The 23,128-nt window shown below is 45.2% G+C and overlaps 3 protein-coding genes across 4 annotated transcripts in view; 1 reads left to right on the forward strand and 2 right to left on the reverse strand.

The window, feature by feature from the left end:
- The window catches only part of RNASE13 (ribonuclease A family member 13 (inactive)), a 28,132-nt gene extending 10,892 nt beyond the window's left edge, over positions 1-17,240 (forward strand). Inside the window, exons 2-3 of one of the 2 annotated variants that reach the window (XM_053660746.1) lie at positions 15,455-15,555; positions 15,922-17,240. In XM_053660746.1, the coding sequence (XP_053516721.1) occupies positions 15,930-16,391 (462 nt within the window). In that variant the 5' untranslated portion in view covers positions 15,455-15,555; positions 15,922-15,929 and the 3' untranslated portion in view covers positions 16,392-17,240. The other variant, XM_037129409.2, reaches the window with a different exon arrangement.
- LOC119037264 (ribonuclease 7-like) lies at positions 6,840-7,346 on the reverse strand. Its single transcript, XM_037129378.2, has one exon. The coding sequence runs from the start codon at positions 7,344-7,346 to the stop codon at positions 6,840-6,842; it is 507 nt and encodes a 168-aa protein (XP_036985273.2).
- An 855-nt stretch (positions 17,241-18,095) lies between the features above and the next one.
- On the reverse strand, positions 18,096-19,621 carry TPPP2 (tubulin polymerization promoting protein family member 2). The gene is made up of 3 exons (XM_037129408.2): positions 19,449-19,621; positions 19,055-19,208; positions 18,096-18,284 (listed from the first exon to the last, which is right to left on the reverse strand). Exons 1-3 carry the CDS (start codon positions 19,619-19,621, stop codon positions 18,096-18,098), a joined length of 516 nt encoding a protein of 171 aa, XP_036985303.1.
- Positions 19,622-23,128: the final 3,507 nt, after the last annotated feature.

Here is a 23,128-nt window from a genome sequence, read left to right on the forward strand (position 1 = left end):
TTTAGATTCTATTTTTGACAGTTGTGAATTTGTTGCTTTTTTAATGCTCATAGTTTTGGTCTTCTTTTTCTTCAAGCATCATCTTGTACATCAAAAGATTGCAGATTCAATCCCCATTCAGGGCAGATGCCTGGGCTGAGGGTTCGATCCCCAGTTGGGGCATATAAGGGAGGCAACCGATGGATGTTTCTCTCTAACATTGATATTTCTTTCTCTCTCTCCCCTTCATCTCTCTCTAAAAATCAATAAATATATCCTCAAGTGAGGATTTTTAAAAAATAAAATTAAAAAAGAAAAGAAAAACTTCATTAAGGCCAGTGTACTCCTGCCCTAGGCTGAATGCTGATGTGTGTCCAGAGTATACAAAGCCACAAGATAAATCTCTCTTAATTTTACTAAAACTATGTGTTGAGGAGAGAAGGTAAAGCATTATTTTTACATAAAATAAGACTGTATGATGGAGTATTCTGGAATATTCAGCTTGCTTTTTCTTTCCTTTACAAACTATAATTTACAACTTTTTTTGTCTGACCTTGAGCCTTATTTTATCTACTCTTGGCTAGGAATTTTTTGGCAAGGAAAGTGAGGAAGAGTTTGTCTTTTGTGTTTAAATTTTTTGTTCTGTTACGGAAGTCAGTCTGGCCCATCCATCACAGGTTCTGCCACTCAACATTTGACACCACAGTAATAAATATAAATGATAACACCTCTCAACTTTTCCTACATGCCAGCCACTGTGCTATATAGCTTTGTATATAGTCACATTTAATCTAGAATATATTCCTATGAAGTAGGTTACCTTTATATAGATGAGGAAATTCCCACCTCCCTAAGTCAAGAGGACTTTCCATCATAGTGAATAATTGTGGATAGACATCTTCCCTTATCTCCCCTCTTGTGAACTGTGGACCTCCTACAAAGCCTTATTAGCGATATTTTCTCATGTCCCTGTGGCTTCATGGATTCTCCCAAGCTTACTGGCTTTGGAGTCCTGCACAGGTAAACATTCTTGTTAAGAGCTGTAATTGCTTTATCTACCTCTGCATGGTGAATGAGGGTTGGAGGAGGACTTTAAAAGACTAAGGATTTGAACTCTTTGAAGCTCTTTTGGAGACCGAGTTGCATGGGAACATAGGAGAAATGTGATAAAATGGGCTAAGGCTCTCTTAAAGAGAAGGCTTCCTGGGTGTTGCTGCTACTGGTATGTTCTCTGTGGCCATAGCTCTAGGGTTATCCCAAATGAATCAGCATGAGAAGGGTCCTGATCTCAAGGGCATTTTCTCTTCCTCCATCCTGCCCTTAAGATCAGGACCCTTCTCACTTACATTGACTCAGTTGGCCCTCTTCATAGCGTCTATGGTTCATTTACTCCAGAATGTGGAGACTTTGCGGGAACAAGTGTCAAGTAGAAAAGTCTCCTACCTAATCTACCTCAGTCTTACTCCTAGGAAAGCTAACTCATTGTGTGGTAGGCAGTTACACAGACATGAGCAGAGCAAGGAAGATGGGCCAGGTACAGAAGGCTGCCAGGACAGAAAGCCCTGGGTGCCTAGCAATAGGCAAAACTGGAAAAACAAGGTCCTTGCCCCCAGGGTAACCTTTCCTCCCCTAGAATATCACTGGTCATGGGGTTTAGACCCCCCGACCTTTCATATCACTGGCCACGTGGTTTGGACACTCCTCTGAACTTTCCTCCACTGGCATGTTGCTAGTTATGCGGGTTAGACCCCTGTACAGGGGGAACAAACAAGTGAGCCAGAGAATAGCCCTTAAGCATTAAGCCCCCAGGACAATGAGGTTCTGAGCTACATCGAATACATTTAGACTTCAGTTGTATCTCAACTCCAGGCCCAGAAAAGCAGTAAAACCAGATAAGCAATACCACGGATGACATCAGGACCAGCTATTTTGACTAATGAACCCCTGCTCTGGCATTGTCCAATTAGTAGAAACCATGACCCTGAGAAGGTACACCTGAAAAAGCTGATATTCTATTGGGATCTTCCCCTGAGACCCCCAGATAAACATCCTCATACTGGAGGACCTAGTGTGGCTCTGTCTAGGGAGCAGGCCCACCTTTTCCCACCCCATTACCCCCAGGCACATTTTCCTTGCCTCTCTTTCTCCTAGGTTCCAGGGGCCCTTCTTTTGCTTCTGTAACTTGTTTCCTAAGCTCATTTCTTCTACCACTCACTTCTAACTCTGTGACTTTCTTTTTAAGTAAATTTCCTCTTACAGTTTGAGTCTTGGCTCTGAATTCTTTCCTAGCCAGAACTCAAGTGCCAAGGTTGGTGAACCAAGGCCCTCTCTGACTCCATAGGTCTAACAACTGGTGCCATTCTTATCGCCAACAATTCTAGCTCCAGTTCTTAATTTTTTAAAAAAGATTTTTTAAAATTTATTTTCTAGAGAGAGAGGAAGGGAGGGAGAAAGAGAGGGAGAGGAACGTCAATATGTAAGAGATGTGGATTGGTTGCCTCTTGCTCATTCCCAGCTGGGGACCCAGCTTGAAACTCAGGCATGCCTCCTGACCAGGAACCAGACGGATAACCTCCCAGTTTGCAGGCCAGTGCCCAATCTACTGGGCCACACCAGCCCGAGCTAATTTTTTTAAAACTGGACTTCATTTCCGTTCCTTAGGGCCAGGCTGAAATACTTCTTTAAAGCTTGCTACACAAGGTAGGGCAATACTTCCCTAGATACCTTCTTCCCTTCTTTAAGCTTCCACCTCCAGCCACAGAAAAGTCTCACAACTAATCATTCTGCTCTTCCTATTTTTCAGTTTATAGATAGTAATGCATCAGGTTCAGCCAGTGCTGGTGTTTGGCTCAAATCTATTATTTATTTTGGACCTCAGCTTTGACCTTTGGGAGGCTGAGTAGCCAAATGCATATTTCAACATTATTCCTGGCATTCCTAAACTTGGCTTTTGTCAAGATCATGTGAAAGAATGGGTGACTGTCAAACCTAATCAGTTAAAGCATCGGTAATAAGAAAAAGGCAAGTCATTTCAATTTATTATTAATATCTGAATAGTCACTGTCATATAGTGGCTAGAGCATTCTAGGTGAAGCTTGGAGTGAAATTTTTCTTATAAACTTTAAAAAATGTTGAAATTCTATCACTCAGTAAAAATATAAATATATATTATTTTAAGAAAATGCTGTAATGAATTAATGGTTATGAAATCTTATGTTGGACACAAAACAATTATTAAGAATTTTCAGCCCTGGCTGGTGTAGCTCAGTGGATTGAGCGCGGGCCTGTGAACCACATGATCGCGGTTCGATTCCCAGTCAGGGCACATGTCTGGGTTGCAGGCCGGTTCCCTGCAGGCCAGTTCCCAGCAGGGGATGCATGAAAGGCAACCATACATTGATGTTTCTCTCCCGCTCTCCTTCCCCCCTTCCCCTCTAAAGATAAATAAATAAAATCTTAAAAAAAATAAAATAAAAGAATTTTCACTTAGTTAAAAATTAGGAAAATTTTTAAAAATTAGGAAAATTAGTTGACAATATAAATGATAGAAGAGAGTATATTGGCTGGATAACTTTAGAAAGAATAGTTGATACTTTTTGATCCCGAAGTATGTACAACAGTTTAATAAATAATACAAGTACTATTTTTTAAAGATTTATTTTTTAGAGAGGGGAAGGGAGGGAGAAAGAGAGGGAGAGAAACATCAACATGTGGTTGCCTCTTGCGTGCCCCCTACTGGAGACCTGGCCCACAACCCAGGCATGTGCCCTAGACTGGGAATAGAACCAGCAACCCTTTGGTTCAGAGGCCAGCACTCAACCACACAAGTACTGTTTAATTTAACAAATAGTACAAGGCAGAATAATAAAAGTTAGATCATAACATAATTCCATCTGTAATTTCATCATATGATAATCTTTGTAGAATTAATTGCTATGTTACCCCTTATTATTGTCAAATAAAATAATCCTTAAGAACAATACTTTTTAGGAGGATTTTTTTATTAAGGTATAATTTACATACAGTGAGTATACAAATCTTAAGTGTATAGCTCAATGAGTTTCACAAAGTAAACATATCCAGACCAAGTAAGAACACGTCTAACTTACCTTTTACCCCTTCCCAAGGTACTTTTCATTTTTGTCACCACAGATTACTTTTTAATTATATTTAATTTTTAGTTATTTAATACTGTTCGGGTCAAGAGTCTTTCACAAAACAGTCCCCTTTGGGCCCTGGCTGGTGTGACTCAGTGGGCTGAGTGCCGGGCCTGTGAACTGAAAGGTGGCCGGTTTGATTCCAAGTCAGGGAACATGTCTGGATTGCGAGCCATGTTCCCAGTTGAGAGCATGTGGGAGACAACCAACTGATGTTTCTGTTCCTCTCTTCCCCATTCTCTAAAAAATAAATAGTCTTTAAAAAAACTATATAAGTCTTATTTGGAAGTGCTTCTCATTTTGAGAGGATGCATGAAGGGCATAATCTTAACAAATTCAAAATTTTATGAGGAGGATGTCTTCAAAACCATGATATCATCAATAAAGAATATATGAAAAATTGTGAAAGAAGAAGAAAGTGAAGAAAAAATCAGCTACTCCCAAATGTCTTGTGCCTTAGTTGAAAATCTATTTGGAATGTTAAATGTATAGGGTAGTAACCATAGGATATACAGATTTTTTACTCAGCCATTTGGCCACAATGTACATTTCATGTACCTCTTCAGTCCTCTGTGATGTAGTTGGTGCATCTCTACTCTCAAGACTTACCAACTTATTGGCCCTGCTCTCTGCTTGAATCGTTCAATGTTCTTTTCTTTTCTCCTCTTTTTTTGGGATCATCCCTTCCCCACCTTCTCTCCTTATCATCTCAATCCATCCAGCCCACCTAACAGGACTTGCCTGCAGTCTTGTCCTCTAGCTGACTCATGAACATCATCCCAGCAGAAGAAAGCCCTCAAGGAGAACTGAGTGCAGTATTTGTCTTGGTCTGCATGTTTCCCAAAGGTGGATGTGACTGGACAGGGATATTTCTATTACTACCACCATGACTACTACTATCTTTTATTGTTGAATGCCTAGCAGTGCCTGAGGCTGACTAAGGCTTTCTAAATGTCATTTCTAAGTCTCCAGGAATCCTGTTGGGTAGGTGGTATTCCTCCCATTTTTCTACACGGAAACACAGCTACAGACAGGTTCAGTAGTTGGCTCCACATCACATGGCCATGACTCTCTGAGCTCAAATTTACACCCAATTCTATCTGGCTCCAAAGCTTCCTCTAACTTTAGTAAGAGGCAAAGGAGCACTGAAATTGTTAGGAGACTTCCCAGCTGGGTGCTGAAGGAGGGCAGATACAAGCCTGGTGCCATTTGTTTGGGATTGAGATAAAGGGAGAGAGATGGGCTGGTAAGGGTCAGAGCTGCAGGCAATGCGGGAGAGGCTATCAGGTCTAGGCAACATAAAGCCATAACTTCTTCATCTCTGCTCAGCAGGGAGGGAGAATCGGGATCTGCAGCCCAAGGGGACAGGGAGGTAGCATTTCTACATCTCAACCCCAACTGCCCGGGCTGACTGCCAGAGTGGAGAGCCAGGGAAGCACCAAAGCAGGAGAGATGATTATCAGGAGGAAGGAAGCTCTGGCAGCTCCCGTCAGCCTGTTTGTGACAAGTAGGCTCTGGGCCACGGAAGTCCCTTGAGGTCAAGGGAAATGTGACCTGGAACAGAAGGCTGAAGCTGGGATACTCCCCTTGCTGTATGACTTCAGGCCAAGGGGATCTAGCCAGAGACAGGCCCAGGGACCAGGTTGGAAAAGCAGTGGGCTGGAGAAGGGGGAGGACAGGTAGAGAGGCAGACAGAGAGAAATAATGAAGATCCTTGGAGCACCACATAAACAGTCTCTTGGCTAGAGAAGTAATGACCTTTATTGAAGTCAACCCAGAGTAACTGGCTCTTCAGAGCTCTCAAGGTACATTTCTTCATGGGTGAACTCTTCTCTAGTTCTCCTCTTGTCCCTGCAGAGGTCTCACTCCTATATTTTTGCGCAGTGGTGAAGTAGAAAGTGCACTGTATGCAGAGGGAGGAGCCTTAGGTTCAAGTCCAGGTGCTGCTATTAACCAATTTCACAGCTCTTTGATTAATTAAGATGTCTGAAATCTCAGTTTCCTCATTCCTAAAGAAGGCATGTCATCAAGTCTATCTCACAAAGGTCTCATGTGACTATACCATGAAAAGCATGAAATGCTATGAAGTGGTACTCCTTTGCAAAGAGGCCACTTCACTGCCACATCGGAGCTAGGCAAGATTTCTAGCTCTGTCCATCAACCCCATACACCCCTCTTACATCGATTTCCTCCTGTTGTCATTCTGCCATGATAGCATGGGGCAGGGGAAAGATAAACAAGGCATGGACCAGGGAACCCCCACCCCTGAGTTTGCTCAGCCCCTCTTAGGTATAGGTTCCTAGGAAAATAGTAACAAAAAGTAAAAGACTATCTATTCTGGAGCTTAGCCTATCAAGGCATAGACCTTGGCTGACCATCAACTTCTCAGAAAAGCCTGAGCTAGCCTGGCTGGTGTAGCTCAGTGGATTGAGCGCAGGACTGTGAACCAAAGGATTGCTGGCTTGATTCCCAGTCAGAACACAAGCCTGGCTTGCAGGCCAGGTCCCCCAGGGCGTGTGCAAGAAGCAACCACACATTGATGTTTCTATCCCTCTCTCCTTCCCTTCCCTCCCTTCCCTCTCTCTAAACATAAATAAATAAAATCTTTAAAAAAGCCTGAGCTAGGAAGGGCTCCAAGAAATGAAGGGAAGAGAACCTTCTGGGCTTGGGAGGAGGAGCATGCAGAGAGGCCTGGAGAGGAAGTTAAAGCCCAGCCCGAGAGTGAAGAAGGCTGGAAACCGAAAAGACTTTGTCCAAGTGCACAGGAACCAGGTGGAATTTTCCAGAGTCCCCTTGCTGGGGAGGGTCACAGGCTATAATGTAATGAGCGTGAAGTTTCTTCTCTTTGTACCTGCAGTTTGGGTACTTCCCTGAGGTGAGCTCACACTCCGTCAAAGACACAGGCCCTTTGCTCTGGTGGCAATTTTTATGGCCATTCTTGCAGACCGTGATGGGGGTCTGGCAGGTGGCAGCCACACTGGAGAAGGATTCATGCAGGAAGGTATTGAGGCTCTTGCAGTGTTTTGTGTGCTTGTTGATGTTGCCCATCGCCCTTTTGCATCCCTGGGGGCTGGGCTGCACGTGCTGAGTGTCAAACCACTGAGCTGAGGTCATGTGTTTGGGTTTGGCACTGACTGGGACCTTGGCCACCCACAGCTCCAGCAGCAGAAGTAGCAGTAGAGGGCAGAATCCTGCTCTAGATGGTGACATCTCTCTTGGGGGAACAGTCAGAATGGAGGCCTGGGATCACTGGGGAGAGAGAGCAAGTGGTATGTAATTGAAAAATGAGCCTCCCTATCCCCACTCTTTCTAGCTAATCAACATCTCCCTCCCCTTCCTCACCCTGGGTCTCATCCCTCCCCTCTGTTGTGCCACACCTACTGTGACCCCAGCCCCTAACCCCACACGCCCATCTCCCACCCCTTGTATCCCTGTCTCCCTTCTTTCTGCTCTTCTTGCCTCACACTCTTCGTTCTATTTCCTTCTCTCAAGTACCATCCTGTTTGTGTCCCTATGTCCCTATCCCTTTCTCTGTCTCATCCCCTCCATGACCCTTCCCCGTCTCCTCTGCATCCCCATTTTGTGTCTCCACCCCTGCCATCACTTTTCTCTTTCTCCTGTGTGTGTCCCCATCCCCTTCACATCGAGTCCCTCCTTTGTCCATTTGATTTCTCACTGGAGTGCACTCTAATCTTGTCAGAACCCATCCCTTTTCTACTCACTCTCCTCACCCATATCCTCTTGCCGGTCTTACCTCTTCACTGGGTCTTCTTGCTGCTGCTGCTGCTGCTGCTCCTGCTCAGTGGCCTAGGATGCACCTCCCACCGCTGGGCCTCAGCTCTCTGAGGGCTTCTTCTCTCCACCTGACTCCTTAAGAGCTGTCCCGGGCTGTGGTGCTGCTGTGGGGCAGCCTGGGGAGCTTTCCTGGATCAGGAAATGAATCAGGTGCATGCCTCTCCACCTACATGTGCCAATTAAGTCAATACCTATGGAGCTAATGTACCTGCCTAAACTTGTTTGGCAATGAGGAAGCTTAAATCCTCACACTCAGACTACATTTGACCCCTGGCCACATGTTTTTAATGAGTCTAATAAAGCACCTGACCCAGGTATCAACCCAAAATGAATTTCAGGGAGAGTTGTCATTTAGCTCCTCCTATATACACCTCTGGTTCATAATTCTGGGAACAACCAATCGCTGTGGTGATAATTGCTTTTTTTTTTCTGACCTGAGATACAGCTAGAATAGCCCAGAAATTAGCTTTATATGGTTTCCTGTCATCAGGATTTGCTGCTTATCTTCTTGAGGAGATGAAGATGACGGAAGTGGACAGATTGTCAGTCAGGATGCCCAGCACCATCCCAATTTGGCGATGCCACAATGACTTATTCCTCTGGGTCCCTCACTTCCAGGTGGTGAGCAAGGCCACCTGGCTTTACCTGAAGAAGGCACTCGTCGCCTCTCACCCTTCACTCTTCCTCTCCCTACTTCATTAAAATTTGTAAAACTAAAACACTGTCTAACTTAAAAATGCTGTTGGTGGTGGGGCCTTAGGCCTTCCTTTACCTTTTAAGTCCTGTTCCTGGTGGTAGTGACATCTTTGTGGAAAACTTGGGTAACTGCTGCTCTAGGGGCTCATGGGAGCTTGGCATAAAGCACTCAGGAGAACTGGACTGCGAGGCAGAGAAGCATCACTCTGCACAGTTGGGAGGCCTGGAAAACTGAGATGAACGGTATTTGTGCTTTCAGGATTCACTTGTTAGTGGGTGGTTGCAGAATACTGAGTTCAGGTTCATGCATGTGGTCAATAAAATTCCATTCAGCCTCTATTACATGCCATAGTGCTTGGAATATATTAATGAGCAAAAGAGACAAAAATCCATACCTCTGTGGCGCTTACATTCCATTGAGGGAAAGGAAGTAAAAATATGTAGGGAACTTTGCTCAGAGTGATCATTGCTAAGAAAAGAAGTAGAACAGGATAGAAGGTGTCAGACAGTGATTTTTAAATTAGGGTCATTGAAGTAGGTGATTCTGAGACAAAGACTTGAAGGTCGGAGAGTGAACTTGGGCTCACCTGGGGAGTAATGCTTCAAGTAAGGAGAACAGCACTGCAAAGGCCCTGAAGCAGATGGGTATGCCTGAGGGAACAGTCAGGCCCGGTGTGGCTGGAGCAGGGGCATGGTGGCGTCAGAGAGGGACCAGAGGCCAAATCGTGGCAAGAACGTTAGGACTGAGACTTCTGCTCTGGGCACAGTGAAGAGCCCTGGGAGAGTTCTAAGCAGAGGAGTAAAAGACCTATTTGTTTAAAGATCCCCTGGCTGTTGTGTGGACTGTAACCATAGAGAGGCCATGTAAACCACCTGGAATATAAAGTTTGTGTTCTGGTCCAGAAGTTAGGGTTTGGGTGTTTCGGGTCCAGGGCAGACACCATTATAGCAGATGGGGAGTGCCACTGTGGGTCAGGATGATCTTGGGAAGAAAACGTGGTGTTAGGGGTGGAAAACACCACTAGATGGCAACAGAGAACCAGGAGCAAGTTCACACAGTCCTACGGCCTCTCCGGTTCACCCTCCCCTGAGGCCTTGGCTGTGGGGACAGCTTTTCACTGCTTTGTTAAGGTGTCTGAATCTTTGCAGTTTGAACTTTTGGGTAGAGAATTATGCTTCTGCTGCTGTAGAAATGCAAATGTGTGGAGATAAAATCCAAGGTTTAAAGTAGACTGTGCATAGAATGCAGATCAGCACAGGCCAGTGCAGCCCTGGGCTGGAGGCTGGCCTTACAGGAGGGGGTGGGAGACCAAGCGCTCATTGGAATTCCTTGCCAAGACTCCTTCTCACTGCTCATTATTCTAGAGTGAGATGTTCCCAAACCACGACTTGCACTGCCCTCTTCCCTTGTGTTTCCCTGTCATTATAATTAACCTAGTTTGCTTTTCGACTCCATTATGCTAGATTCTCCAGAAGGCCGTCTAAGAGCTACGTGAAAGTAAAGTAAACACAGCCCTACTGTGTCAGGTCAAAGGGAAGGGAGAGTAGAGGTTTAGCTTAGCACAAGAAATTTGAGGCTTTGAACCTACCATCTTCACAATTCAAGCCAAAACCCTTACCTTGACTCAATTATTTGGATAAGGCAGGTGATTTTATTTGCCTAAACTATCCAGCTTCCAAGATTGGCTTCACCTTGGACTTGGTAAGATAATTTTGCCATTTTTCCTTCACTTTATGTATGTGGCAAGAAGAAAAGATGGAGGGATGGGGAGACAAGGTTAGGGAGAATAAAATAAGTCAGGCATGAAGCCAGGGGCTGGTCAACGAGTCTGGCAGGAGGAAGACGAGAAAATTTAGAGGACAGAAGACAAAATGGTGGGAGAGAAGATGGGAGGGAAGAAAGCCACTCACGTGAGCAGCCTGTGTCCAGGGACATGAGGAAGCTAGTTCCCCGGCCTCCTTCTCATTTCATCACCACAGTCACTGCTCTGGGTCCAACTTCTCCCCAGACGGCTGGTGCACGTGCGTGCGTGTGTGTGTGTGTGTGTGTGTGTGTGTGTGTGCTTTAACAGTCACTGGGGCGGGTGTTGTGAAAGCCCCAGCAGTGCCAGGTGGACCTCTGCCTGTCTTCCCCACAGGACAACAGCTGCTGCTTCCTCTAGCCTGTGCTGAGAGGGGGTGAGGGAGGCTGGGAGAGAGGGGGGCTGGGCCTGGGTAGGTGCCCTCCCTGCAGAGCCCAGCCTGTCTCCCTCCAGAGTTCTACACAGCCTCAGGATACCAGTGGAAAGCCCATGAGAGTTTTCCTCCAAGCAGGAGCAGATCTGAGTTCTGTTATCCCAATTTTGTTGCTCCTAGGGTAAAATAAGGGTAATGGGCTCATTTGCATAAACGGGTAAAGTAAAACAAACAGCAAGTTGGGGTCAGATGTGGAACTTGCTTTGGGTCTTTGAATTCTCATGACCTTTTCTGGAATAGCTGTGGGTCTGGAGGAGGCAGAACTGACAGGAGGTTGGAATCTTTGGCTTCCAGGCCAATGTGTTTAGTCAAGCCAGGATGTAAGAGAGGGGAACCTGACCTGGGCTTGAGACCTCCCTCATGAGAGGCCACTGTCAGCTAGCTCCCCATTTATCTACAGAATAAAATATAAATTCCTTAGCCTGATATTCAAGGTCTGCTACAATTTCATAAACCTGTTTTTCCAACTTTATCTCTGACTTTTCTTCCACTGAGTGCCTCAACTCTAGCCAGGCTGATTCTCTCTCTTTTTTCAAATATACCTTTCATAATTCTCTCTTTTTTTTAAACAATTGGGGATTTTTTTAAAGACTTTATTTATTTATCTTTAGAGGGGAAGGGGGGAAGGAGAGAGGGAGAGAAGCATCAATGTGTGGTTGCCTTCGTGCATCCCCTGCTGGGAACTGGCCTGCAGGGAACCGGCCTGCAACCCAGGCATGTGCCCTGACTTATAATTCTCTTCATCTCCACTTAACTGTTCCTTGAGACCCACCCCCAAGTCTCCAGGATAACCCTTCAAAAGTTGCTCTGATTCTCCCAATTCAGATGAGATCGGGCGCGTTCAGGGTGGTATGGCCGTAGACTGATTCTCTCAATTCAGAGAGAACTTTCTCATTTCTAAATTCCTGCACTTACTGTCTTTAAGACATATAATTTTCTACCTTGAATTGTTGGTTATTTCTTCATATGGAGTTTTTATTTTCCTCCAGTTTAGACTGTCAACTCCTGGAAGACAAGGACCATCTGTTACATTTCTTTGGTACCTCCCACAGGACACAGTATAATGCCTTGCAGATAAGTGACCTTAACTGATTCAGCCTCTGGGTTAGAAAGCCTTCACTCTGCCCCCGAGTGATCCCAGTACCAGATGGGATCATGACCAGTCCATAGCATTGGTTAGCAGAGTGAGAAGCTGACAATGCAGCTCCTAGACATCAACCCTGAGGTTGACCTGTAGCTATGACAAGAAGTTGAGATGACTGAAGCAATCCTTTAGGTTTGAGGACAACCCAGGAACTGTCTGTGACATAGTACACTGTTTGAGCAATTTTAGTTAGATAGGGCAAAAAGGGATACCACTGAGACTGAGGTGAGCTCACTCTGTGGAAAGTCTTGGGGGTTCCCCTCAATCATAGACAATCATCCCTGCACCTGCCACTGCAGCCAGCTGTTCTAGAAATGCTTACCCTTGGGGAAGTGGGGAGAGAGAATATGTAGTTGGGTGCATGCATAGGGTCACCTTTACAAGAAAAATAGCTAAAAATTATTCCAGTGGTGAACTATCAGCACTCCTTTTGGTGGTGGAAAAAGCAATACCATTACAAGCAAAATCTAACAAATAAGTCTGCACTTGTTGGGAAATCTGATTCTCTCACTGGGCCAGGATTCTCAATCTCAGCAGTATTTGCATTTCAGTTTGGATGATTCTCTGTTGTGGGAGATGTCTTGTTCAATGTTGGATGTTGAGCAGCACCCCTGGCCTCTACCCACTCGATGCCAATAGCAGCTCCCAGCTGTGACAACCCAAAATGTCTCTGCTATGAACAAACTGTTTCCTGTTGAGAACCACCAAACTAGACTTGTGACCTTGAGCCAGCTGCTGAACATCTCTAAAACGTAGTTCCTTCATTTCTAGGATAATTCTTGTGTAAGTAAAGTTCAGTGTAATGGGGTAACAATTCCACAGATCTCAGACTTAGGGAGCGGATGAGACCACAACAAGGGTGTCAGAATGGAAGGAGCGATCCTATGAATCAATCCTCTAGAATAGGATTTTAAAAACCAGACCACTAGGATGGCAGTTGGAAAACCAAAAGGCGCATCACACATTCAGTGCTTTTCCTGGCTCTGTGGCTCATGCCTTTGTAACATATACTCATATGTGTGTCTCTCCTTTTGAATTGTAAACTTAATTTGGACTGGATCTGTCATACTGACTTTATATTTCCCCGTAAATTTGTTGTAGTGCATTTCAAACGATATTTTACAACTATTTTAAAAATATTTTGGAGTAATCAACATGGGGCACAGCTAATAATAGAAAGCTTTGTGAAGATGAATTTTAAGTCAGGTGTTCGATGGAGCTCTAGATTGGCAGAGTTGGGAAGGAGGCAGGTCACTTGGCCCATTTGGGAAATGGAAGAGGCTTTGCAAATAAATGTTCAGTGAATTGGGGAAAAATGTGAGTTGGTGTGGAACCTAGGAGACCATCCCCAGTTATCCATTTAAATATTGTTTGTTAAAAGGCACTTTCATGCAGACCATCTCATTCTATCTTATAGCCTCAAGAGGTAAGAAAGGTATTAATCCCATTTTACGGAAGAGGAAATAGAAACTCACAGGTTATCTAATATCAAGTCCTGAACTCTTTCCTCTGCAGTGTGCTGTTCCATTTCTGTAATTGTGTGTGCAGAGGTGAGTGGTGGTGGGCGGGTAGTATATGAAGAAAGAGAAAGACCAAGTTGCATCTTTGAGCAAAAAGGGAAGAGATGGCATGCCTTGCCTTGATGTGGGGACCACACAGTATAGTAAGCTTCCTCAAACAAAGACTTGAGTCAGCCAGATGCCAGTACCTCCATGCATGGGCTCCCTGATCAGTGTTGGCTTAGGCACCAGCCTGAAGGACACAGATGGGCCACTTGCCTGTGTGGGATTTTCCCTCACTTGCTTGGTTGTGCACACTTCCCTGGAGAGGTCTTCAAAGTAGAGGCTTCTTATACAGGATTCCTGGAATTTGTTTTCCTATGAGCCAGCTCAGTGGAATTCATGGGGGCAAGAGCATGAGGAGGAGATGACATGAGCAAGGACATGGAGGTAGGCTAGGGCTCCCTGGGGGAAGCAGGAAGGCGTGGAGATGCAGTTGGAGACATGGCAAGGGCCAGGTCATGGGAAGTCTTATATCCTATGAGGAGTAGAGCCTGACCAGAGTTGCAGTGTGTGTGGTGTTCAGGAGACACGAGAAACCCAGCAGGGGAAGAAATAGAAATGGAAGAGAAAGGTTTAGGAAAAGTTTAGATAAGATTTCTAGGGTTTTGAATACTCAACATGTGCCAGACCCTGGGCTAAAAGCTCTTGATATACATCTTAATGAATCCTAATATTGCCACAAGGTATAAAATATCATCCTCATTAATAGATAAAGAAACTGAAGTTTACAGTGTTTTAGTAAACTCAGACTGATGGTGCACAGCCTGTAAACAACCGAGCAGGATTCAGTTTCTGGTCTGCTTTACTCAAAAGCCTCCCCACAGGTGCAGTTTGGGAGAAGAAGAGGTCTAGGGTCAGTCTCATATTTCTTGTACAGGTGACTGAGGAAGCTGAAATAGATGACAAGGAGGAGAAGTTGTGGAAAGGGGTTTCAGTTTTATATTCACATTTGTGCTATCAGAAAGAGCAAGTTAGGGGGACTATGAATGAGGAACACCAATATGTCTCTCTGTATCTGCTGCTGAAGTACACATTGGCCTTGGAGCACTCAAGTTTCTGTGGTCTGACTCCCTGATCTCCTGAGAGGAAGCCCAAGACCTGGCTCCTACCCTGCAGGGAGACCGGGCTGAGAGGCCTGTGAAAATCAAGAGCTGTGGCTGGCAGGCTCTTAGCTTCTGATGAAGGGGCAGGGGTCAGTGAAATGGGGAGTTAGGAGCCCAGCCCTTTGCCAACATGACAAACGATAGCAGGAATCTGATCTGCTGGGCTCACGTGGCCTACACCACCTCAGTCCAAACTATGCTGTCTAATCCAACCTTTGGACACATTTGAGGCTTCAGGGTCAGCAAGCAAAAATTTCCGTATGTGCCCTGACTCCAAAAGGGCCAGAGGTTATGGGGGAGGAGGGAATGGTGTGACTATGTCATTGTAATTGTGAGATTGATGATGGGGACCGTGGGGGGTCCACACAGATGTCTTTGATTCTCAGTGCATCATTCTGGTGGGAGGCTCTTGCATGTGCGTGGGCTCTTGTGCATGGGATGAGGCAGTGGCAGACGCTCTGTTCTCTAAGGGTCGGGAATAAGGAGCCCTTTGTTCCCCAGAAACATGAGACTACTTTTCTTCTCACCTTCTGCAGGGGCAGGGCTTATGGACATCAAAGAAAGCCCAAGAACTTAGAGACCTCTCACAAGGAGGTTGGAACTAAGTGTTCCTATGACACCAGAAAGGAGGAAACCAGATTGTAATGTCTCTTTCCTCCCACCCATCCAACCACCTAAGCACAGGGGCTTCTCAAACTCAGGGGACATTCCATCCTCCCAGACTGGTATTTATGCAGAAACCTTTCCAGCCTCTTCTCACCTTTGGGCTGCCCTTGGCCTCAGGTGAGAAGAAACCCTGCCTGCTGCCCTGCTCAGCTTCCAGCTTCTTTCCTTCCTCCAGAACAATCAGAATCATAGCTCAGCCTGTTCCTTCTACTGCCACTGTATCTTTTTACCAGAAGGATTGACTGGGTTCAGGGATAGTCGTGAAGAGTTGCTCACCCAGGAACCAGTTGGATTTCTTATTCTGTAAGTGTTATAGCTCATGAACTGGGTGAGGCTGGGATGGTAGGTGGACCTAGGGAAGGGGGAAATGGCTGAAGGTGGCTGATTAGCTGGGTGATGGTGGTTAAGCGTCTCCCCTCTCTGGGGCATGAGGTCTATGGCTGGATGATCTCTGAGGTACAGTCTGGCTCTTCAGGTGTAAGGGAAGGCATACAGGGAAGGTTGGGGGAATGCTGGAGGCTCAGGGAAGAGGCAGACAGCCACTCTAGGCCCACCTCTGTCTCTAACCACCTTAACTTTACCAGCAGGAAGAATGGCATTAGCTGTGGCCTGGCTCCTGTTCCTCCAGCTTGTTCTAGAGCCAAATTTGGTTGTGGACTTCAGTCTGCAGTTTGCCGTCAAGGACTTCTATGACTTACACACTGACTATCCTAGAGTCAACTACCCACAAGGTTTTCAGGGCTACTGTAATGGTCTGATGGCCTATGTACGCGGCAGAAAGGAAGACTTGTATTGCCCAAAGAACCATTATGTGATACATGCCCCGGAGACAGAAATTCACAAGTTCTGCAAGTACTGTGAGAACTTCTGTGAGAATTACAATGAATACTGTACACTCACCCAGGACTCCTTCCCCCTCACAATTTGCTCTTTGATTACCATGCAGCCACCCAGTGGCTGCCGCTACAATGGCACCCTGACCAACCAAAGGCTCTACCTGCTCTGTTCCAGGAAGTATGATGCTGAACCAATAGGTATTATAGGTCTCTACTAGGGAAAGGAGGTTTTCATTGAGAACCACCCACTACTGCCTACCACAGAGCAGCCGGTCCTCATTTCCAAAATTCTGATCCCTGGTACAAAGTTTCCTTTCTGATTTTGAAGGTAAGCAGGGTTCCTTCCCAAGAGACCAAGGAGGTAGGAAAAAAATGTCCATAGCTTTGATCACACTGCAAAGTCATAACTGTCTTCTAGGCTCTTTCTAACTTCTTTACCTTCCCCCTCCCCCATCATCTTCCCTCTCCCACAGACAGTTCTTCCCACCCAAGAAGCTGACTGTATCCAGTTGGCAGTGACTGTCCATCCACTGGGCCAGATACTGAATCCTGGATGGAGGCCCAGAGCCTCAGCTCACACCATGGCAACAGGAACCCAGTTCAATACTTCAACTCCCCATCCCCAACACCTTTCTCTTTTCAGTCTTCCTCATTTCCCTATGGTTCCCTCCACTCACTCACCCACACTATAGGTATCTCTAGCAATAGGAACCTTCCTGAGACCTTTAGGTTCATTTCAGCCTCACTTCCCCTTAGTTCCCTGTCTGTTCCTCTCTATGAAATCATGTTCTTCTCCTAACATGTTCTTTTCTCCCTCCTTCCATCATGGAGCCCAGTGTCTCTCCCTAACCTTTCCAGCCTCCTTTTCCACAACTCTCACCTTGGCTCACTGTAAAATTTCACATTACTTTCCCTGATCTATCCCCCTAGACATTCCTGCAACCTGTTCCTTCCCAAAGTTCCTCCTGATGATCCCCAAACTCTGGGATCTGCTGCTGACAAGATGGGTGACGTGGGCCTGGCTGTAGTTGCAGAAGGTTTCAAGGCCACATCTGAGTTATGTAAGATGTAACCACTGGATGAAACTGAAGAGTACATGGAACCTCTCAGTACTATTTTTGCATCTTCCTATAAATCTATAATCATTTAAAAATAAAATGATAAAAAACCACATGGGGCTCAGTTTTTATTTCATTCCTTTCTCCTTAGTGCACTAGAACTCTTACTATTAAAGTCCTGAAGACCACTCACCTGGGCTACCCCTAGCTGTATAGGATCTTCTGTTCTACATGAACCATGATGGAGGTGCTGTGGGGTAAAATTCACTTTCAGCTGAGTGTTGAAAGTGGATTCTCTGTTCCCCCAGCTCTAGAACAAACTTGTAATGAATCAGGCTAAGTAGATCCTTGGCCCACCCTAGTTGGCTTCTATTTCTCCCCACAGAAAAGCCTGTATTACAACAGACGAGGAAGGTGGAGGGACAGGGGTCTGTCTGATGCTATCTGGATCATCTTCCATCAAATCAGGAATCGCTACTCCCCTTTGGCAGGTGTGTCTACATGGGGTGAATACCAGTAGTGTGTGTGTGAATGCAAATAGCAAATCCTTTTACCTCCACATCTGGTTCATCACTTATCTCCAAATATATTCCTCAGCCCTGATCAGCTGAGGAGAATACTAACTTTTGACTTGGAGGCAGTAGGCTAAGTAGGGCAAAAGATGGAGAGCTGGGAACCCTGACATCTTGGACTTTCTCTTCTCTCCTACACCCTCTTTCTCTACACCCATGAGCCCAACCCTCCCTTACCCTGGTTGAAGACAGAGCTCCTTAGCTGCTGTGCACACAGATGTTTATTATTCCCCAAGATCCATGGTGTTAAAGATGCAGGGTTGATGGCTGGCAGGCTAAGACGAGGCTCTCCCTAGTTGCTAAACTTCTTATCATAGGTGCCAGCACCCTTGTAGCCACTCACATAGCCAGAGTTGTCGGTCATGTTTTCCCGTCCTGCGATGCCTTTGCCCTTGCCACTCTCATCAAATCGCTCCTTGTGGGTACCAGTGTACTTGCTGGTGTCCGTTAGCCGGCTCACCCCGCCCACAGTTGTTGCTTTCTGCAAGGCAGAGGATGATGGGTCTGATCCCTCTCCTTCCCCCTCCAGAGTTTTACCCCTTTTCTAAAGATGGCCTTTGATTCTTGCTCTACCTGTGGCATGGTGCTGTTTTCTCTGAGCCCAGATGTGGCTGTGGGAAGTAACTGTGGCAAGAGCCATCCACCAGTGAGGGAAGAGGAGTCTGGTGTATGAGAGTGAGTGGACTGTGTGTGCATTTTTCTGCTTCCAGAGAAGTTATTTTGATGAGGCTATGGCCAGAGCACTTCAATCCCAGAGTCCATATGCAAGGTTCCTCCTACTGGGTAGGTCCTATTTGAAACCTACTGTAGTAGAAAGAACTTTTAGTAGAGAGAGGACAAATAGGGAACAGAGAGGGATGAGGGGAAGAAAGTCAGATATCAGACTTTATATGAGAGCAGGAAGAAGACTAGGGATCACATACCAAGTCCTCTGCACTCTGTGTCCACCAGGCCCTAGTTGCCTGACTCAGATACTGGACACTTGAGAATGAGTCTAGATTTTGCTGTGAAAATAGCTGTGGACCTTGGGCAAGTCACTTTCTCTCTCTGGGCACAGATTCCTTGCCTCTGAAAGGGCCAGATGGTCTCTAAAGTCTATTCTAGTAAGAAGAGTGCCCCAGAGGCATTCTGTAGTACACCTTGAGTACCTGTGTTGGCAGGCATTAGGATCAGTGGAGGGTGGAAGAGGAGAAGGAGCAGCAGAATTTAGGGAAGTAGGGTCAGGTGTTAGGGATGAAGAATGTCACTCACAGTAACACCAGTGGTAGCCGGATCCTTGCCTTCTATGAGTTTATAAACATTCTCCAGGGCTTCATCTGGGTTGTTACTCTTGAACCGCTTCTGGCCCAGTTCCTTCATTGCTTCCTGGAACTGCTGAAAAGTGATGGTTCGGGCATTCTTGGCCCTGGTTAGTCAGACAGAAATTCAGGAATTCTGAAACATGAATTCATTACCTACCAAGGGCCAACCCTCCCCTTACTCATACTTGGTCACTGAATGTCTTGAGGACAGAAAATAAATCGTGCCAGGTACCCAGTAGGTACTCAGTAGACCCATTGCAAGTGCTCTATCACATAAACCCTTCCACGTCTCACTCTCTTGTTTATTCTACTCGCAACCCCTACTCCCACCTTTGGTTCCTTACTTGACTTTGCTGAACACGATGTCCACATCAGTGGAGGTGACTGTCTTGCCATCCATGACACCACAGTCTTTGCACAGCTTGGAGAAATTCTTGTTGTTCATTTCAGTGCCGCTGCTTGATGATTCTCCGAAGACAGCAAACCGCTGAAATGTTTTTTCTGCTTCTGATGCCATGATCAGCTGGAGGCTGGGGAGGATAGTAGAGGAGGAGACTGAGGGGTGAGGGAGGAAAGGAAGGGAGGACTGAGGAGTAAAAAGGATGGGGGTTAAGATAAAATGTGAATCAGCAACAGGGGAAAAAAACCCTCCTCCCTATTCCTCTCTTCCCTCTTTCCAATTACTGTTCCCAGCACTAGGGAAACTAGTGTGGATCCTACATTCTGAGAAATCACCACCCCCAACCATGTCCCCACTTTTGGTACCTGAGTGGCTGGATGGTGTCTGACCCTTCTCGGGCTTTGTATGTAAGTGTGTGTATATGTGGCAGTGAGGAGTCAGACAGGGGAAGAGAGGGAAGCTTTTATGACCTCAGTAGATTTTATATGATGTCACCTCCTGCCCCAGCTATAACCCTAGTCTTTGGGGGAGGTGTCTTTTGGTTTCCCTACCTTTCATTTTCATTGAACAAATGGCCAATCTTCTGATCTCCAGGTGATCAAACTTTCCTCATCATCCCAGCCCAACTTGTCCTAGTCCTCTAGGTTCTGATCAAATTGACTCATGGAAAAAAAAATTGCTCTGACCCTCAACAAAGGCTGAAGGGGGCCCAGGGGAGGGGTTAATAAAGACAAATTAGCATAAGTCTGACATTGCTCTTCTTTTTGGTCTCCAGGCCCAGGGAAACTTGGAAGATCTCATTGGCTTTAGCAGACCAGCCTCAATAGGAACGTTAAATGGTGTTGTTTTGGGGCTCAACATGGAAATGATCTTGGAGTGTAACAAATCTTGGTAGGCCAGGATGAAATAGGTCAGGGTGAGGGTGAATCTCAGACTCTGAAAATCTTTCAGGTAAGTTTCCCTGCGGTGAAGGATATTCTTCAAGGGTTCCTCTATGGCCTTTTCTGTAGCTAGAAACCATATAGATGGATGAACTTCAGAAATCCTAACAAGAGCAACTAGGATGGAGATTTCTTTCCTCTTCCTATCTAATCAGTCACCGATTTCATAAGTGTTTTTTCCTTGTTTTACATATCTATTCCTTTTCATTCTTGTTACTCTCATGCATTTAATTTAAAAAAAATATATTTTATTGATTATGCTATTACAATTGTCCCATTTCCCCCTCTGTATTCCCCTCCACTCTGCAAGCCCCCTCCCACCCACGTTCCCCCCTTTTAGTTTATGTCTATGGGTCATACATAAAAGTTCTTTGGCTTCTACATTTCCTATACTGTTCTTAACCTCCCCCTTTTTTCTACCTACCATTTATGCTACTTATTCTCTATATGTTTTTCCCCTTTCCCCCTTCTACTCTTCTGCTGATAACCCTCCATGTGATCTCCATTTCTGTGATTTTGTTCCTATTCTAGTTGTTTGCTCAACAAACAACTAGATTTTGTTTTGTTTTAGGTGTGGTTGTTACTAACTGTGAGTTTATTGTCATTTTACTGTTCATATTTTTTATCTTCTTTTTCTGAGATAAGTCCCTTTAACATTTCATATAATAAGGGCTTGGTGATGATAAACTCCTTGAACTTGACCTTATGTGGGAAACACTTTAACTGCCCTTCCATTCTAAATGAAAGCTTTGCTGGAGAGAGTAATCTTGAATGTAGGTCCAAGACTTACAAGACTTGGAATACTTTTTTCCAGCCTGTTATTACTTGCAAGGTGTCTTTTGAGAAATCAGCCAACAGTCTTATGGGAACTCCTTTGTAGGTGACTGTCTCCTTTTCTCTTGCTGCTTTTAAGATTCTCTCCTTATCTTTAATCTTGAGTGATGTAACTATGATGTGCCTTGGTGTGTTCCTCCTTGGGTCCAACTTCTTTGGGACTCTCTGAGCTTCTTGGACTGCCTGGAAGTCTATTTTCTTTGCCAGATTGGAGAAGTTCTCCTTTATTATTTGTTCAAATAAGTTTTCAATTTGTTGCTCTTCCTCTTCTCCTTCTGGTACCCCTATGATTTGGATATTGGAATGTTTAAAGATGTCCTGGAGGTCCCTAAGCCTCTCCTCATTTTTTGAATTTTTGTTTCTTCATTTTGTTTTTGTTGAAGATTTTCTTTCTTCCTTGTGGTCCACATCATTGATTTGTTCATTCCCATCACTGATGGTTCTCTGTACATTTTTCCTGGTTTCGTTCACATCACTGTTGGTTCCCTGTACATTTTTCTTTATTTTACTTTTCGTAGCCTTTATTTTTTCATCTAATTTGTAACCATATTCAACCAATTCTGTGAGCATCCTGATTACCAGTGTTTTGAACTGTGCATTTGATAGGTTGACTATCTCTTCGTTGCTTAGTTGTATTTTTCCTGGAGCTTTGATGTTTTATTTCATTTGGGGCAATTTTTTTTGTCTTGGTGCACCTGTTATGTATAAGAGGAAGAGCCTTAGTTATTCTCCAGGGTGGTGCAACTCCTTGGCTGTGTTGTGGTGCTGTATGTGGGGGAGGGGTCCAAGAGGAAATAATGTGGCTTGCTCCACTCTCTGCCAGTTTTCAGTCACTTCCCTTGCTACCCACAAGAAAATTGGGCTGTTCTGGTGCTGGGTGTGTGGGCCTGTGTATGTTCTAAGATCCCTGTGGGTCTCTCCAACGAACTCTCCTGTGAGGCTGGGAGTTTTTCCCCCTGCAGCCTCAATCCCCAAAGGTGTTTTCAATAGAAGGTTTGAGGCTTTATTTCCTCACACTGAAACTCTGGGTTGTGTGGTCTGTCTCGCTCCCCAGATGTTCCTCTCGGTCTCTCTGCATACAAATGTGGGACCCGTCCAGTCCACAATCTGCTGCCTTGTCAGGTCTGCCAGCAGCCACCTTGCCCACCAGCTGCAGCCTTGCCCACTCCGGTCCTCCAGCCACCGCCTTGCTGTGAGTCTTCTCTGCCTGGCTGACCCTCTCCACCCCTCTTACCAGTCTGGATGAATGTTTCTTCTTTAACTCCTTGGTTGTTGGGCTTCCATACAGTTTGACTTTCTATCAGTTCTGGTTGTCTTTTGTTTTTAAATTTGTTGTTGTCCTTCTTTTGGTTGTGTGAGGAGGCATAGTGTATCTACTATGCCTCCATCTTGGTCACAAGTCTATTGTCACACTTCTTGAAGTCCTTGTCATCTCATATCTAGTTGAGTATCCTGGCTTCTTTTTTTTTATTTATTTTAAAATTAATTTTAGAAAGAGGAAGGGAGAGGGAGAGAGGGGGAGAGAGAGAGAGAGAAAAAAAAACATCAATCTGTTTTTCTACTTATTTATTTATTCATTAGTTGATTCTTGTATGTGCTCTGACCAGGGATAGAACCCAAAACATTGGTGTATCAGGAGGGCACTCTAACCAACTGAGCTACACAGCTATACTTTGGCTTCTAAGTGATAAGTTTCCTAGACTGAGTGCTTTATCCCTACCTACCTCATAATCCATCACTATTATCCAATCTCCAACAGATTTTCACAGAACTATTTTTTATCCATTCCTCCTGCTCAAGAACATTCTATGGAGCTTCAGTGCCAAACTTTTTTGCCTGTCATTCAAGG

The sequence above is a fragment of the Artibeus jamaicensis genome, unplaced genomic scaffold (assembly GCF_021234435.1).
Source record: "Artibeus jamaicensis isolate MK-2021 breed Jamaican fruit bat unplaced genomic scaffold, CSHL_Jam_final scaffold_854, whole genome shotgun sequence".
NCBI lineage: Eukaryota > Metazoa > Chordata > Mammalia > Chiroptera > Phyllostomidae > Artibeus > Artibeus jamaicensis.

Bases quoted from the DNA above. Each gene is read 5' to 3' on its own strand.
- LOC119037264 (XM_037129378.2), bottom strand. From the start codon at position 7,346: ATGTCACCATCTAGAGCAGGATTCTGCCCTCTACTGCTACTTCTGCTG.
- TPPP2 (XM_037129408.2), bottom strand. From the start codon at position 19,621: ATGGCATCAGAAGCAGAAAAAACATTTCAGCGGTTTGCTGTCTTCGGA. The intron at 19,209-19,448 runs GTAAGGAACCAA...CTGACTAACCAG, and splicing joins ATCGTGTTCAGCAAAGTCAA to GGCCAAGAATGCCCGAACCA. The intron at 18,285-19,054 runs GTGAGTGACATT...TCTGCCTTGCAG, and splicing joins CGGCTACCACTGGTGTTACT to AAAGCAACAACTGTGGGCGG.